The 18434-nt window shown below is 34.7% G+C and overlaps 3 protein-coding genes across 5 annotated transcripts; 1 reads left to right on the top strand and 2 right to left on the bottom strand.

The window, feature by feature from the left end:
• Positions 1-1558: 1558 nt before the first annotated feature.
• LOC122294201 (trihelix transcription factor PTL-like) lies at positions 1559-5028 on the bottom strand. 3 transcript variants are annotated; one of them, XR_006237561.1, is made up of 3 exons: positions 4387-5028; positions 2187-3575; positions 1559-1985 (listed from the first exon to the last, which is right to left on the bottom strand). XR_006237561.1 is itself a non-coding variant. In XM_043102715.1 (2 exons), exons 1-2 carry the CDS (start codon positions 4812-4814, stop codon positions 2252-2254), a joined length of 1752 nt encoding a protein of 583 aa, XP_042958649.1. In that variant the 5' UTR covers positions 4815-5028; the 3' UTR covers positions 1993-2251. The 3 variants fall into 3 exon arrangements, 1 of the variants encoding a protein (XP_042958649.1); XR_006237562.1 differs by having other exon boundaries at positions 1559-1977; XM_043102715.1 differs by lacking the exon at positions 1559-1985 and having other exon boundaries at positions 1993-3575.
• Positions 5029-10535: 5507 nt separating this feature from the next.
• On the top strand, positions 10536-11157 carry LOC122294200. Its single transcript, XM_043102714.1, has one exon. The coding sequence runs from the start codon at positions 10623-10625 to the stop codon at positions 11112-11114; it is 492 nt and encodes a 163-aa protein (XP_042958648.1). The 5' UTR covers positions 10536-10622; the 3' UTR covers positions 11115-11157.
• A 1508-nt stretch (positions 11158-12665) lies between these two features.
• On the bottom strand, positions 12666-15444 carry LOC122294199 (eEF1A lysine and N-terminal methyltransferase). The gene is made up of 2 exons (XM_043102713.1): positions 13421-15444; positions 12666-13294 (listed from the first exon to the last, which is right to left on the bottom strand). The coding sequence occupies exon 1, from the start codon at positions 15309-15311 to the stop codon at positions 13905-13907; it is 1407 nt and encodes a 468-aa protein (XP_042958647.1). The 5' UTR covers positions 15312-15444; the 3' UTR covers positions 12666-13294; positions 13421-13904.
• Positions 15445-18434: the final 2990 nt, after the last annotated feature.

Genomic DNA, 18434 nt, shown 5'->3' with positions numbered 1-18434 from the left:
CATTAGAGGGGTGTAAAACGCCCAAAGTTATCGAATCCCATTTTAAGATAAACTCATATTAAATAGAGACATTAAAGTTATCGTACCTAAGGAATAAAGATTTTGTTGAGTTTAACTACCTATAGTATTAAGTTCACGAATTGCCATCCCTATATATTAGGAGAAGAAATGTTTTAATCATTATAAAGAAATTCTACAAAAGTAAAGTAATAAATTAACGTGACTCGATGTAGTATGTTAGATTTTAAAATAATTTTTTTATGAAGTATATTTAACATATCATATGAAATTATATTAATTTATAAATTTATTTTTATAAAATTTCTTTATAAATGTGTTAATAATTCTTATAATGATCCAAAACCATTGAAATAAAAATCGATATGCATGTGATTGGCCATTGATTTTGATTAATGTGATGGCCACGTCAAACTGACCTACTAAAGTTAGTCGTGAAAAAATAATATGAAATTATTAACAATATTTCAATTTTATGGTATTTTATTTTTTTAATTTAATATCATATTTTAGTTCAAATAATTTTATTATCATTTATAAATAATTTCACTGTTATTTAAATATATTTTCGAGCATTAATTAATTATATATATAATACATATTCCCTTTTTGCACAGAGAAACAAGCACCTTCCCAAGACGTCATAGTAATGTTCGTACGCAGGACGAGCTCACTTGATGAGAGAAGTCTTGAAGCACGAGAAGCAGCAGAAAAGATGTAACAGAAAAGAAAAATTCTAATATTACATCATCATCTCATTTTAAAATATTTGTTATTATTAGATAATTTTTTATTAAATAATTTATTATTATCTATTAATAATGATAAATATATTACATTTTATATAATAGAAGAAAGTAAGATAATAGTATGATGTATAATATTATTCAAACCAATCAAATAAAGTTTCAAACATAACTTTAGTAACACTTATACCCAACTTGTTCGAATTTTCACCCGTCTCTTAGGTAACGGTTGGGAATTCGTCCATTAATTTAAATGGGACGGGTGAATTCTTTTAAAATTTTAAGTGAAACGAATTAGATAAATTTTAAATAAGATCTATCTATTTTATACTCACGCATCTTCCATACTAATAGTCTTATTTTAAAATTATAATTCTAACCCTCAAACCTTAGTTTTATTTATTTTTTCATCCTCCTCATTTTGGCACTGTTTATTTTTTCTAAAATGACTTAACAACGTTTGCATACTCCATAGTTATATCTAGTATTATTTTTTTTTTCTTTTTATCTTTCAGAAAATGGGCTAAATCCATAAAGTTATTCGAATATGATAAGCCAACCAATATCGAAGGGCTGTTATCATATTTAAACGAGGAAGATTTGGAGGAGATCGATGATCATCGTGATAATTCAAACAAAAGATATCAGAGAAATACAAACAAAAAAATAAGGGAGGAATAACAAGAACTTGAAATGAAGCTCCACTTTTAGTGATTAAATAGGTGCACAACTCCTCTAAGAATTGCTGATATTCATTCTTTTTTTAGTCACACATGTAAATAAAACACTTGGGATAAAAACAACATTTCAAACTCCTATTATATGATACACATTAGCCAGTTTATACACATCCAATGTCAACCCCACACACACACATATATATGTTTATACTCAAATATTCCAGAAAGCATAAAAAATGTCACAATTAGAGTCTCCTGAAATCATTATAAAGACTTAAAAGTAATTCTCCAATATCCCAAATAATATTAGGAGATCTCACTCACGACATTCTCGTGGACAATTACATTTTCAGAGTATTACAATCTCCCATTTTAAATCCCGATGTCCTCGCCGGGCCAAATAATATCATAGGTGACATGGCTGGTTGCAAGTCTAGTTGAAATTGGCTCTGATACCATTTGTAATGACTAAGAAAGCTGAAACTCCAAACTCGTGTCTTCTTGCTTACCCAAAAGGTTTAACAACTTAATACCTATAAGACTAAATATTCAAAGTTAAAATTGAAATTCATTAGAATAATTGTAAAAGGTTTAATTAAACTTATCCCTTCCAAATAATGGAAAGGAAGTTGAAAGCAATCAGACAATCAGGTATTAGTTCCAAATTCACAAAACTTTCACTAAATGGAAAGCAAATTCCTATCTGTCAAACCACAGAATTCCACATATAATTGATCTTTACCTTCTGAAAAAGTTACAACGAGGTGTACTTTTGAGAAGAGCTGAATTAGTTCTTTCTTGCTTGAGCTAAACTTGCTGCCTTTTCCCCTTGCTATTAATGCTTCTTACACCATATTTCTGCCACACTTTTTCTCCTCCATGGTAAAAGCCGTGAGGATGGACATCGGGCCCTACACTGGAAGAACTTGAAGCTGGAAGATCAGTACCGGACTCGTTCATCAGTTGAAGTACTCCCATGCTCTCAGGCGGCCTTTGTCTGCAAGTTTCTTGGTCAAGAAATGAACTAGGTTGCTGCTGATCAAAATAACCTCCAGCTCTGGTTCTCCAATTTAAATCCTGATGATCTTCACGCTTCTCGTTACAGTAGTCCATCGTCTTGTTATAAAAGATGCTGATGTTTTCCCATTTTTCTTTACAGTCGACAGCACTTCGGTCAAAGTCTAAGGAACCCATTCTTGCTGCTATCTCCTCCCAAAGACTTTCCTCCAAATACCTGCCACCCTCTTGGAATCTCAGTTCCAGACTTGTTCTCAGCTGTATTAAACTTGAAACTTCCATTTCAGTCCATCTGCTATTGTTTACAGTTCTAAAGGGAATTTCCTTCCTTCTTTCATCCTGGGTTTCCTTGTGACTTTGAGTTTCTACATCCGCCATTAAGTCAGCCGATAGCGATACTTGGAGTTCTTTTCCTATGCATTTCTTTAAAGCTTCCATTATTGCTGCATCTCGAGCTTCAATCCACGCTCTATTCTGTGTACAGATATCATGTACTTCCTGATCAAACTGGATTGCCTCCTGCTTTCTCCATTCTTCCTCTTTAGACAAACTCTCCTGCTCTCTACGCTCTATATTCTCCAACATCCTGACCATCCAAGCCTCTTGTGCATCCATCATCTTCCTCATTTGTGCGTCCACAAACTCCTCAAGCTTTGCTTTCCAGCTCCTCTTGTTCCTTGTGAAACCTTGTCTCTCATTTATCACTTTCTTCTCCTCCTTGGACTGATTCATCATGAATGCAATGGCGGAAAGATCATCATCATTATTTTCTGAGGATGAAGTCTCGAATTCAGACGAGTTAGAGAAACTAAGGCTCTTGCATAGCATTTGGTTCTGAAGAATTTCTCGGTTGGTTACGTTATTTGGGTTCTGATCATGACAAGGCAGGCTGCTATTCCTAGCAAGATGGGTATGATCTGAAATTGAGGCATGATTATTGCACTTGCTTCCTTCTCCATATATTGCTTCTAGCTGCCGGAAGAACCTGTAATGCTTCCCACCTTGCCTTCCAGCTTTACCTTCCTTAGTTTTCTTATAGTACTTGTACAAGTTCTCGAATTTCTCTTTACATTTCTTCCCACTTCTCTGCAGGTATCCTTCCTCAGCCATTAGCCTGCAACAAAACAAAACACCACAACGAATATGGGGAAGATTTTAACGCATGATGTTTTTTCCTTTTTTTTTTCTTTTTCCCTGAAGAATTAAGATACCATGAATAAAATTATTAACTCATCCAAAAACAAACTAACATCTTATTGTTTTATAATAGGTTTGCCCACGTTTCCTCATTGAGCATTATTTTTTTTTAGAGAAGAGAATTACTTAGTCAATAATCGAGTAGCATTAAAATAATCAAAACATTCCTCTAAATCTTAATATATTATGTTTCTTTCAGATTACGTAGATTAATTCCATTGCCCTAATTGAGCAAAGAGGTTCCTGCACTAACAAATGAAGGGAAAATGGGCGCTGAGAGAGAGAGAGAGAGAGAGAGAGAGAGAGAGAGAGAGATTGTTGGGCTAGCACGAGTATGACTTGGGCATACCATGAGTCGGCGGCCGAATTGCTTGAACAAAACCAGAAAAGTTAAAGAGAAAAAGAACGCTCGAATGATCTCTCAGTTACTGTCATTTTCAGGTACAAAACTATAGAATCGATACAATAATCGGTTCCAAAGCTTGTCACCTTTTTGCAAGATCATAGACCAAGGAACAGAAAGATCATGTCGATAAAGGGGAAAAGCAGTTATCTTCACTGTCACGAAAAGTAGATAGGGTTTCTTAATCAAGCTTCAGTACCCAGTTCGATCGAGGAGAAAAAAAGAAAAAGAAAAAAAAAGTGACGCATAAATCAAACTGAGAAGAAAAAATAAGGAAAGAAAGGGGGAAAATGAATTATTTATGGTGCAGTTTGAGGAAATATACCTAGAAACTTCATCCCACAATGGTCCTTTCTGATTAGTCTCTTTGAACTTGGAATCAAGACGAGATCTGATTTCAAGAAGGGTGAGAGTTTCTTGCCTTGGCCATCTAGTACTATTTCCAGCATCATATGATCCCATCCATCCAGAACTCTCCATCTGTACTGAACCAGATAGTGTAGCAGCTAAACTGGCAGTGGAGGCTGTTGTGGGAGAGACAGTAGTACTAGTCATGGAATCGTGACTAAACCCAACCAGCCCACGAGGGAAAGCCTCAGTACCAACCATGATGGCCTCGTACTGGAGTTGTGTCGGCGCCACATTCTTCTGGAGAAAGAATGGCTCGCCGGTTGGTTGTGTAACGGCGGGAAAACGATTTCTTCCGGCCATGAAATGCCGGAAATCAAGCAGGCCATGATACTGGTCATCCATTTCTAATTTTCTTGGGTTTGAGAGAGAGAGAGAGAGAGAGTTCTCTGAGTCCAGTCCAGTCCTACGCTGCACAAAGGCGAGCTTTTTCTTGGGTGGAGGGGCGGGGGGACAGGATCCGAGTCTACCGCTTCATTCATCTCTCTTTCGTCACTAATTAATCACTGTATGTACCACAAACTCATTCCCCAGCTCTGCGTATCTGTTGTGCCAAAAAAAAAAAAAAGGCAAAATACAGGCAAACATACATGATATAAGACAATGCTAGGGTGCCATTAAATATATATGCATATTCTCTAAAAAATATATATATATATATATATAAGTGTAAATGGTTTTTTTAAATATTTTTTAAAAATTATTAATTATTAAAAAAATAAAAATTTATTAATATTCATTTATTTAATTATTAAGAAAAAAATATGAGTAGACACATCTAAAATTCATAATATATATATATATATATACACACACATATACACACAATATGCAGTCCTCTCTTTCCATTGTGTAAGATTGATCTAAGACAGACTTAAGACTTCGTTTGTTCTTTTCAAAAAAAAAAAAAGACTTCGTTTGTATGATGAGGTAATTTTAATGATTTGAGTTTATTTGTGAATAATAATGTTTTATAGATTTTATTAATTAGATGTATTTGAATATAAATATATTTAGATTTGTGTTTGAATATATGAAGTAATTGAGGTAAATTTAACTTTTTATAATAGTTACCTAATGAATTTCATCAATAAATGACTTGAGATAGGTTGAAGTAGATTTCCTACTAAACACATATAGATAAGAGCAATGTTACGTACAGTATTCATTTGGAGATTACAATAGAAATTTAGTCAATTTTATCTTTAAAATTTTTTAAAATTATAAAAATATCTCTCTTAAAATAATTTTTTTATTTAATAAAATGTCTACACATATAAAGTAATTCGATCATATATATGTATTAATATACATATACGAGGATGACGATATTGATCCCATTTCAGCTTTCTTTAGATGACGCGTGGACTGTGGATGATTTGACCGGCAATTATCAACTATCTGCGTACTAGGCCACTAGCAATGGCTCGTCTCCTAATAATATATTAATATCTATTATGAATTATATGAGAATATTTACAAGGTAATATTTTTTTTTTTTTCATTGGAAGAGGCTCGATCGTACGTATTTTATTCGATTGTGATACATATGGTTGAAATAATGTAGTCATCATCCATGTAATTAAAGTTTTAATCATTAGCCAACTTAGATTGAAAATGTCCAAATTATAAAATGTTACTTTCTAAAATGGTGCATTAATGATTATAATCAGGATTTACTATCCTCTCATGTGTGTGTATATATAAGAAAATGCTAGGATGTCTTATGAGTTTGTCTATTTATTTTGATTATTCATATATTTAATTTAATTTTTTTTTACTTAATAGTTAAGAAATTAACTTTTAGTGCATTGGTGCATTTTTTTAATATTTAAATTGTTAAGAAAATGTAAAAAACAAAAGAAGAAAAAAATAGAAAATGAAATTTGTATTATTGGTCATGCCCAGGGGTCAAAGTTGGGCGGCACACTACCACGACACACACACACACATATATATATATAGGTTTGGAATAATTTAATCTTATTGGGAGAAACGACAAGACTATTTTTTCTAATGATATCTAGAAACAAAGATAAATATTTTCAATGTTCATCAATAGATTTAAAAATATAATAATATCATCAATTAAATAATGGTAAAATGGGTAAATGAATTGAAGATATCATTCATAATATTTTAGAATTCACTATATTCTAAATTTCAATTATCTAATCCTCTTGTCATCTGGTCATATATATATATATATATATATATATATATATATATATATATATATATATATGTATGTATGTATGCATATTAAATTCATGAATTAAAAATAAATAAGTACAATTAGGTCTAGAGCTAGGTTGGTAAAGTAGTGCAATTATCCATAAGTTGACAATATGAGCAAGACAAGTTAAAGCATATTGACTTGTGATTATGAGTTCCCTATTCTTAAATGGAGGGATAAGGAAAAAGGTCTAATTTTCACTCATGTCCCACTACTTTAGTGAGCCTTTAAAGATCACTATAAATTAAAGGGATTATTAAACCAAACCTTGTGTAATTAAATATCACTGTATATATATACACACACTTTGTTTAATTAATTGAATATTAATGTAGTAACCCTTTTTCTCTAAACTTGTTAGTGATTCATTTGTAGATATTTTTTTAAAGGAAGAAAGATAATTAATTAGCAATAGTTTTTCTCTTTTGAAATATATATGAATAGAGAAATATTTAACTATAAAGAGACTATATAAAAGTAAATTTATAAAATAATGTGACATGATGTAATACGTTCGATTATAAAATTATTTTTATTATAAAATAAATTCAATAAATTATATAAAATTATATAATTAGTTTATAAATTTATTTTTATATAATCTCTTTTTATACCTATTACTTCTCATATGAATAATGCTAGAATCGAGACAACATTTTCATCCAAGATCATTACGTATAACGTACGTTGTCGTCCATAAAATTGAAACTCACGACCTCGTATGTATCCATGCATCTGCCAATTATCACGAGAGGCTTATAAGAACTTTTTCTCATATAATATATATATATATATACACACACACTACAGTTGAAGGTTGAAAACAAATTAACTGATGCTCTCAAAAGCCATGCAGCAAGCTAGCTAGCTTCCTGCAGATCATCAGAAAGCTGAGATCAGCGTGGTCCCTGCATGCATGTGTGTAGGTACGTATGTACATTATTTCTTGTGCAGATGAACATATAATTAATTAAATCCCCATGCATGCACCCATCCCGGCAAGATTGAAGGGAAAGAATCTCAGTCCCATCGATCGACTCTTCCCCCCCGCAGCTGAGACAAACTCAGTTCTGATTACTTACATCAGACGTTGCTCCCCCAATCTATCTACCTGACGTTGCATCTCAGCCCACTCACGGGTCTCCATCCATCGCCCTACCCTACCCAACCCAACCCTAACTAAAACAACCAATTAAACCTACGTATTTTGTGGTGATTAATATGATTGTAGATTATAAAATAATTTAGAGGATCGTGACATTTTCCTCGAGCTATTACAAACAAATTATTGTTGTATGTTTCTTAAAAACTGGAAAAACGAAAAGGGCTGAAATGATGAGACAGTGGGGAATCGAAGACAAAACTATGGAAGAAAGGTTGTGAGGCTTTGTCTTTGCCTAAAAGGGAAAGAGTGGACCCTTTGACACCAGCTGTATATCACAACGCCCTTTCTTTTCAATCTCTTTTCTTTTTGTACGGACGGCTTGATGGAGTTCGGGACCCTGATCGGAGATCATGGACCATATGGGTTGAGAAATTTGAAATACGAAGATGATTTTATGTCGGTAAAAGATATAAATTGATTTAATTTCATATGAAAGAAGTTTTATATACATTCTATTATAAATTTTATAAAAATAAATTTATAAATTGATATGGTTTCAATACGTTATATCTATTTTATAATATAATATATTATATATATTTAATTATATAAATTTATTTTTATAATTTTATTTAAGATTATTATTTATAGTAATCATTTCACTTTTCTTAATTGACAAACAGTGAAAGAGAGAAAGCTATTAGGATTTCTTTTGAAGCCATGATTCCATAATCTTCTGTTGAAAAAGGCATTGTTTTTTGACAAAATTGTCTCCCGGTCCCTTATAATTTTCCGAATGAATAATCTATTTGAAATTGTCAGTCTCATTTGCTAACATTCTTTGAATTTGAACCTATATGCAGGACTTTGTACATTCCTTTGCCGACAGTAATGAAATTAGTACTACTGTAAAGCCTTTTTTATTTATTTATTTTTTTTAATCTTTTTTTACCCCTTTGACAATTGGTATGCATGCGTGGGAAGTTCATACCTCTAGAAAATGTCACGTTTCAAATTTTTGGATATTTTATAAACAAAAATTATTTTCAATGGAGAGTTAAACATTTTTTAACGGTATTTTTTAATAAGAAATGATAATTATAATCGTGACTGTATAAATATCATATAATTATTTTAAAAAATAAATAAATGTGATGTTTATATTAAAAAAATTAATTTTTTAATAATAAATTTCACTTTTTTTAAAAATAACTGTATGATGCTTATGCACTCCACAACTATACGCAGTTATTATCTTTTTTTTTTTTTTTAATTTTATCTCACATTTGCTTACCCAAAAAAAATGAGTAAAAAAAATAAAGCACTGATTTTAATAAAAATCTATTACATTTACGAACACAATTTACTCCATGCAACTTCTATTGGCTGGGGAACGATTCAACGATGTCGGTGATTTTTATTTAAAAAAAAAGGACCTCAGTAGTTATTTAGAAAAAGGACTGGGCCACCAACTTTACAGAGAGGGAATGAAGCCCATATGGGCCTGACAGAAATCCATTTGTTGGAGGACTAAAAGGCTGTAATGAGTGGAATAGTACATCTATGACACCATGACAGTTGGAAATTTCTCTCCCCTATTATTTAAAAATCATTGGTTATCTACCCATAAAATTAATATTTATTCTAGTGGTAAAAATTGTTAACATGTTGTCTCTTTCCTATTGAACAATTTCTCACTCCCTTCTAATAAAAAAAAACAATCCCTATTCATTTAGTTTGAAAAAATTTTCTTAATCTTATGGTCTCTAATATTTTGATTACCATGATTAGCAATAAGCAATTTGTCTCTTAATTATTTTGAAAAAATAATATTACTTTTTATTTTAAATGAAATTTTCTAATTAAATTTTTTATAATAATACTACTTGACGTTTGAAGTGTTCAAATGACATTCGGCGTCGCACCACCATATGATGCCACCTAGTTTATTAAAAAAAACAAACACAAAAGTAGTAAGGAAACTTAGGATTTTAGTTTTCACATTTTTGTATTTTTAGACACAATTTTTATTTTAAATATTATTTTTTAAATAAATTATATGACACAACATGGTGGTCCCAGGTCAAAAGGGTAAATTATAAATTCATTGACAATATGTCTATGCTGGTTCAAATCCAGCTTGGCCCAATAATTAGAACTTGCCCTTGGGGCAGGAATGATAATTGGAAACAATTGCTAATACCCTAGGCTGAGGAGCAAAAGGAGGAATTCGTTTGAGGATGGGCTCACGTCTGATTAGCTAGTTGGTAAGATTATAGCTTACCAAGGCGATGATCGGTAGCTTCCTTAAAAAGGGTGTTCAACCTACTAGAATTGTTAATGATATTTTAAAAAAAAAAAAAAATTGAGAGTTTTTATGTAACTTTCCTTTAACCAATAGATGAAATTAAATTAATGAATTAAAAAAAATTGATCATATATTTCACTATAATTCTATGATTAAGAATATCATTTCTTATTTGATTCTTATCAATTTTATATTCGAAATTGTGATCAGATCTATTCATTAAAAATAATATTTGAGCGGTAAGCTTCCTGGCCTAGTAGCAATAGTCTATTTGTGAATATGATATATTTTAAATAAAAAAAATTCTATACATTATTATCATCTTACATAGTTGAATGAAAGATGAGAATGTCATCCTTAGCATTACTTTTTAAATAATTGTACAAATTTAATAACTTGCCAACTAAATTGTGAATCGTAGGCAAATATGTAAATTTGCCTCCAATAGTAGAGGTTCGCGTTCTGCCCCATTTCGAAAGTTTTGACACCATCCATTTCCTCGACATGTTAGGCCCAACCTCTACCTCACACCCACCGCCATTGATATACCCAGCGCCTCCAATTCGCTCAACTCTCAGACCCCTCCGACTTTCCTCACAAAACAATCTCAGCTTCATCTCCTTGCTTCCCAGAATCCAATCCCGAATCTCTAGAAAACTCCCAAGATTCCCAATATTGTTTGCAGAGAACAACAATGGGTTGTTGAACAAAGATCCCAAGGAAAGTGAAGAAAAACAAGAGCAACAAATTGGGTCCGGCGGCGGCGGCGATAATTTGGGGAAAGATCAACGGCCCATATTCGATATCAAGTGGGGTGATCTGCTAAACCCAGATCCAGATAACCTCTTGGCATTAGCATTGACGGGTCTGCTCGCGTGGGCAAGTGTTCAAGTGCTTTGGCAACTCTTCTTTATCTCTTTGGCTATTCTTCTGGCTGCTCTCAAGTACTCCTTCATTGCTGCTCTTCTCCTTTTCATTCTTATTGCCCTTCTGTGAGTCGTTTTTGGTTGGGGAATTATAATTCTCTCTACTTTCTACTTTCTCTCGTGTATGTTAATTTGATTTAATTCCCAATCGTAGTGTTTTTTTTATTATAACTGGGAATAAAAACTTCCCATCCAATTAAAACTTTTGACGCCAAAACATTATGATCAATCACCAAAACATCTTATATAATTTCCATTTTTAATACTTTTCTCATAAGTTTCAAAAAAAAAAAAAATTTAATTAAATTACGTCCAAGTAATCTCTTGCATTGCCAAAGGCTCCATTGACATAAATCCCGAGCCTCCAAATAGAGATCTTGGGTTCAAAAGTTGAAATTCATTCTCTCTAATTATATCAAAAAGAAAAGAAAAGAAAAAAAAGATGCAGCTGCGTTTAAATAATTTCATGATCTCAAATATTTTATAAATAGCGATGAAAATGAATAAAAAAATAATAATAAAATAATAAATAGCAGTTAAATGTTGTCAAAACATTTTAAGAATACTCCACTATCCAAACGGAAAAATAGAAGTAAATTAAGAGGCACTATCGCATTGGTCGAATGTCCAGAGGGTTAAGAGGAATAATTTTAAGAGAAATATTTTTTGAAATCGGGAAATGCAATCGGCGTGCAGTCGTGGAGAAAAAAGTGAATTAATACGGGACCTATATGAAAAAAAAATACTTTTTATAATTTTTTTTATTCATGTAGGTCTCCCTGAATATAAAATAATTTTTTTATAATTTTTTTTTATTCATTCTGTACAGCCGACTGCACGCCGACTGTATATAGCAAAACACTAATTTTAATAGTTGTTTTGAAAAATAATAAGGCCCACCATTTAAAATGAGTCATAGATTTGCTAATTTTTTAAAAAAAAGGTCCGAAAATTACATACTTAAAAATATACAAATAATTTATTCATACATATGGTCATTATTCCAAATAGGGAAATGTTACACATCATCCCACACCACACATTTTATATATTAAAATAATATTTTTTATTTTTTTATTTTTTATTTCATTTTATTCTTATTAAACTAATTAAATTATTCTATTTATCATTTACACACTATATATTTATTATAAAAAAAATAAAATAAATTAAAATAAATATAGTGTGTGAAGTGTGAGGATGATAAGAAGAATTTTTCTTCCAATATACGTGTGTTTGCCTCTTGCAATATAATAGAGGTCTGTTCCCACCAAACAGAGACAAAGGGCAGTGTTCGGAAGGAAGGTCAGTTCAGCTGTCTCTTGTCTTTTCATTTAATGCCTTCTGCATTCTCTTCAATTATTTCCCGAGGGTAAATTTCTAGGATGATGGAAGTGGATGGCTATAATCATGAAGATGAAGAAGTACGGTTTCAAAAAAGGAATCTGATTTCAGAAGCCTGTTCAGATTACTGACACCCAAACTTACCAGCTCTGTATAGATTCAAACTACAGGTGAAATTCAATAGTTTCTCCTGTACAAATTACTCCCGTCTCAAAAAATCAACAGTTTCATAAGGTTTAAAAATCTAATGAGTCAGCAAAAGATTTAAAAATCAAAGGGATAGTAAAGTACGACGCATGGCAAATGAGATTTTTAAGCATTAAAATTTGACAACAGAAGTGGACATAAATGTTGGAAACTGTTGTGGCAGTCCGATGTTTCCAACAATCTTGTTCAAAACCATGAGCAGAGCTAGGTTTTACTTGCACCAGAAACTACAGAACTCAGTCATAGAGGTAAAGAACACATTTTATCAGAGCCATGGGTGGGAGTCTAGATCTCCTGAATGAACATTCTTAAGTGTCTAATTGCATTTGCCGAGGTTGACCATCTGTCTCATGGAGTATCATGTGTAAATCACCTGAGGGTAACCAATACATGCAAGGTAGAAAGCAGGATTGTTTTTCTCCTTTTTGAAGTAGACATTGTCGTTATGGAATCCAGAGCAACATCAGTAGTAGATCTATAATATATTTTCCTCTCAGAGCTTCTAAGGGCACGAGCTCTGAATGATTCACAATGAGAACTCTGGCTACTATAATTCACAGCATCAAAAGGATGGCAACCCCTTTAGATAAATCATGGAATGCGTCCACAAACTCGCTGAGGTTTGGAATTAATGAGGTACTGCTGCAAAAATTTCATGGCTTGCAAGAATGAGGGGCGTTTCCAACTTTCCAAGGCTCACTGCAGTACCATCAAGAAAATCATTATAGGACCAGGGTTCCAGAGACATGAGTCCCACTCAATTTTCAAAAACTCAATCTTTTCAACATGAAAAACTCAAAATGAGATGTAAGGAACTTCAGTTACCTGAAAAACATTGGAAGATCATTTGGCCCCCACATAGCAGTTGCCTTTGTGGTTCTACATTATATTCATTCAATCAAAAACCAGAATTCTAAAACTTTCTATCTTTTCTTCCCTTTTGGTTTTATTGTATATACTCATTATCATTCCACCAGTCCTACGAAGGCTTACTAACGTGGTAAATCAACGTTAGGGGGCAAATGCCTGATTTGAAATTTGTCATCAAATCCCCTTAGGATTTGCAAGGCATAAAACTATAGCCTGGAGATTATAGTTCTTCATCCTCCCCTTCAAACCGAGCTGGTTCCCATCAGGAGGGTATGAGCTCTTCACTGATTTTAAGCTTTTGCCTCGAGTTGAAATCCCTTTGAACTCATGCTTTGAAACATGCTTTGGAATCATTCTCTCCCAAAACCATTCTTCGGAACATGCTTTGACTTATGATCTCTGATAATTATATTCTTCAACTTCCTTAGACCTTTGGGCCTCAAATCTTCCTTATGGAATCCATGTATGCTCCCAAGGTAACCAACCGCAGTCTGTTGAGAAATGAATTCTCACAATTGCTAATGCAAGAGATGGTAGGTGACTTTGTGGCAACTAGAACAAAATTCTCTTCATTTCCTACGTCTATTTCGTACAGCTCGTGAAAAACCTCACGAAATTCATCTATCAACTTCTCATAGAATGACCGACTTGGAGCAATGACATTTATGGCGAGAATCCCAAAATCACAGAGAAGCATTTTAGCAGCCAAAAGAGCATGATTCTGAACAAATTCCAAAGGTGGAGATATTGTACCATCGTTAGCATCACTAGAATCCAAATCAACCATAATGATATCGAATTTGTTGTTGAGATCATTGCCATCCCGCAAATAACTACCATTCTCAGCCTCATGAACGCCAAGATAACCCAAATTGTGCCCGTTTGCATTATATGCAATCTTCTCCATAACATTTGTTGCATCTCCAACAATAAGCTGGATAGACTCGGTATCATCCAAACCAAAATACTGCCGTGCAACCCTCAAAACCTCTGCATCAGCCTCCACCCCGACGACATCAAAACCCAATTGAGTTTTGAGGAAAGCAAGCAGAGCCCCACCGCCCACACCAACGCACAAAGCTTTCGGCCTAAACCCATTTTGATTCCGTTCCTCAATACAAGAACTGATCAAGGAAATGCTCGCCACCATTGGAGCCAGGTAAGGATGCACCAAAACCTCAATATCAGGCCTGAACTCAACCTCCCCAATCCCCAAACGACCTGAATCAGTACCCGCCCAGGGAACAAGACGTATCTCCGTTTGAACCAAATTCGGCATCCTTTTGAACCTCAATCGTCTCCGAAATTCCCTCTTTACACACTCGCCCACGTCACTACCACTCTCAATTTCCACATCCTCGACCAACATTTCTCCAGCAAAAGACCCAACACAACGTTCCACTACCACGCGACAAATCACGTTATCTTCATAGCTCAAAATGGGAATCTCAGGAATCCCATTTTCAAACAAAGATTTAGGAGACAACGCGAGCAAAAGAGGTTTCAAGCTCACCTCGAGGCCGTTGGAATCGTGATTGATCGCACGGTGGTAAATAATCGGCGAACAATGACCGTTGATGGGCCAGTTTCCGATGAGGATTAAGCGGGAAATTCCGGAAGAGCCAAGGAGTAGCTGGAGGTGACCGGACTCTGTGGAGAAGATCCAGTCAGATTCGCGGTGCTCGGGGACGAACATGGCGGCGACTCGGGGTGCATCGGCGGGTTGGATTGGTGCGTCTAGGACAGCCACTCGGAGGAGGGAGTCAGGCTGTGAGGGGTGGGGGAAGGTGAAGGCGATGAAGCGAGATGGAGTTAAGGTTTCGAAAGTGGCTGGATCGAGAGCCATGGAGTTCGTCCTTGCTTCCGATCAGATGTTTCGAAGGCACGCCGCACGTCAGAACGGAATGGAAAAGGGCTAATTTTTATTAGAGTTGTTCTACGGAACAAGCATCGGTAGGAGCTGCACACTTACACACCTTACCTTCAAAATATATATATATATATATATATATATATATATATATATATTTTAAATATAGCCGACATCGTTTATCCTTCTCCCTATCTGATTCCCTCTCTCAACTCACCCAAGTCTACCGTGCGACATCTGCAGCGCCACCGACCACCTCACTGGCTCTCCCTCACACCGACGACCCTCCAATCACCTTCGACCATCCACGGCAGCCCCCACGCGCAACCCCTCCCTCTCCTCTTCCGAAATGGGTCTTACATGAATTTAGCCACCATGCCGCCGCCGTACGCCAGCCCAGCCACCACCACCGAGCCCCACGACCTCCCAACAACCCCCACCGTCGAAACCAAGTCACAGTAACCCTCTTCTCCCTCTCCATCGCATCTCACAACCCGAAATGGGTCTCTCCATCGCATCTCTCATTTGGCCTAGATGGACGCCGGGTGGGGGTGGGGGAGAGGATGCCGACGCCGGGTGGGGGTGAGGGAGAGGATGCCAACACCGGGTTGGGGTGGGGGAGAGGAAGCCGACGCCGAGTGGTGGGGGTGGGGGTAGAGGAGGGGCAGGGGCAGGGGGGCTTGGGCAACACACGGGGTAGAGAGAGGGAGAGGTTTTGTTGTGGGGGTGTTTTTGGTCATTTTACACTATGACACCTAAGGTGTGCAGGGGCTGCTCCCAAACAGTGGCTGCTCCAAATACTTTTCCTTTTTATTATAGGACTGTTTATTCGGATTTCGGACTGGATGTTCGGATATACCCAAATTGAAACCTGGATCTCAAACCTGGTAGGGATTTCAGTCCGGACACACCCGAATTGTAACTTGGGCCGGAACCCAGATATATACGGGTTTTTACAATCCAAAAATCCGGATTCTAGGTTTCACCCTTTTTTTTTTTTTTAAACAAAGGTTATATTATTAAATTTTTGTAAGAAAAGGATAATAGTGAAAAACCTTTTTTTTTTTAATGTAGAAGCCTATATTCTACTAAATTGTTTTCTTACAAAGCCTATATATTTTATTAAAATTTTTTTTCTAGAAGTCATCTTGAAACCCATAATACTAATACATTGAAGATTGTTTATAATAATACAAATATACTAAAAATGAAAACCAAAATTTCATGTAAAAAACATATAAATCTAGAAACAACTAGTTACCTTTTTAATTAAATATGTATGCGCAAAAAATAAAAAATAAAAAAATCCAATATTGATCATGATATGCATGCAACACACAATGCACACTCCACATATTATATTATTTTGTATTATATACATTACATTACAAAATTACAAGATATGAGTTACATATAAATAACATAGTCCTCCATCAGTGGTTTAATCACTCCAAATAACAACTTCTAGTCTATTCTCTGTAGCCACCCAAATTGAAGACAACCGCCACATTGAATTCCTAGTATATTCCCATGATTGTTGAAGGTGATTTCTTGAACAAATCTCATCCAGCTGCCAAGAAAGAAATTCTAAAGCATATTTGTGGTCAACAGTTGTGTTGATATTAGAGAATTAAATACACAATAGCACTCTAGAATAGTGGCTACCATTATTGATCAGGATAAAAGGTTGGACAATTAAGCATAAGAGTAAGTTGAAGAACAGGGTAAGCACTCATAGTAAGTTTAAGAATAGGATAAACAAATAAATCTCTGACTTCACTTTCATAATTCTAAGGAGATCCTGATCCAGAAACTTTTTCTAAATTATTGTATGTGTTAGGATAAGACTTACAAATGAAAAAAATGAAAAACTAAGTGATAGGATGAGGGACTTCTCTGCTTTGACAAGAAGGATTGGTACATGTCAAATTTAAATCTTAATTCATGTAATGGGTAAGTGATGTGTTGAAATATAGACTTGCGAGTAAAGGAATTTCCCCAAATCTTAAAGAGCTTAATCTCTCAAAGTAAATGGTCTACACATTATTATTATAAAGAAGCACAATATTCCAATTTGGACACTCCTGAAACTCCTATATATATGCCTTTTCTGTAGGATGTGGCCCCAACAATCGAACCCTGCGCCAAAAATGTATAAGTTTAAATCAATAAATTTACCAGCAGAAGGGTGCTACCTACATGGTATACGCAAGGAACACCCACATTAAACTACTCTATATTTTATAATATTATTGGAAAGTAGGTAGAATTAAGCATAGATGTCAACTACACCTCACTTGGGTTTTCAAAGAGAGTGTATAATACTCTCAATCTCAACTTTTGAGAAAACCTTTTGAAGGAAGGGGACAAGAGCTAAAGTTGTGGTTGTCCACTAAAATTCCCCAACCATATCCACTATTTTCCCGTTGTATTATGTGTATATATATATTTCTGTAGTAGATAGAGAAGATAGAGGGTAACGAAGATTGAGAATAATGCAACTGTGTTATGGTATAAGAAACTACCCATTTATGTTGATACAGAACTGACTTGTGCTATCCCATTTGAAGAAGAGGGGCCGAGCCCTTCCCCTTTGGCCTAAAATAAATAGTCACAACTGGCCAACCAGCCAGCAAAAGTCATAACTCAAAAATGATCTTCGGGGCATGATATTTGACTAAAGGAACCCAAGATCTAGGCAGATCAGTAGTGAAAAATAACGACAAGATTGTCGTATATATTCCCAAATATATACCCAAATACTCCTCAATTTACAAAATAATAAAAGAAAAAAAAACCCTAAAAAAATGCTTCAAAGCCGAAAGATCCAGTTCTATCCAAGCACAGAGAGACCCAGTTCACCAAATCACTAGATCTACCACATTTACATTCATTGTTCACAGATCGGGAGAGAGATTTACCGAAAGGTCATCTGCGAGACGATGGATTGAGGACAAAAGGAGATGATCGGTAAGTCGCGCGTCGGGTTCCAGAAAAAATGAAAACGCTTGAAGGGATGAGAGAGAGAGAGAGAGAGAGAGAGAGAGAGAGAGAGAGAGAGAGAGAGAGAGAGAGAGAGAGAGAGGCGAAGCACTTTGC

The sequence above is a fragment of the Carya illinoinensis genome, chromosome 14 (assembly GCF_018687715.1).
Source record: "Carya illinoinensis cultivar Pawnee chromosome 14, C.illinoinensisPawnee_v1, whole genome shotgun sequence".
NCBI classification, from domain to species: domain Eukaryota; kingdom Viridiplantae; phylum Streptophyta; class Magnoliopsida; order Fagales; family Juglandaceae; genus Carya; species Carya illinoinensis.
Note: the sequence above shows the minus strand (reverse complement) of the source record. Positions and strands in the feature narration are given on the sequence as shown.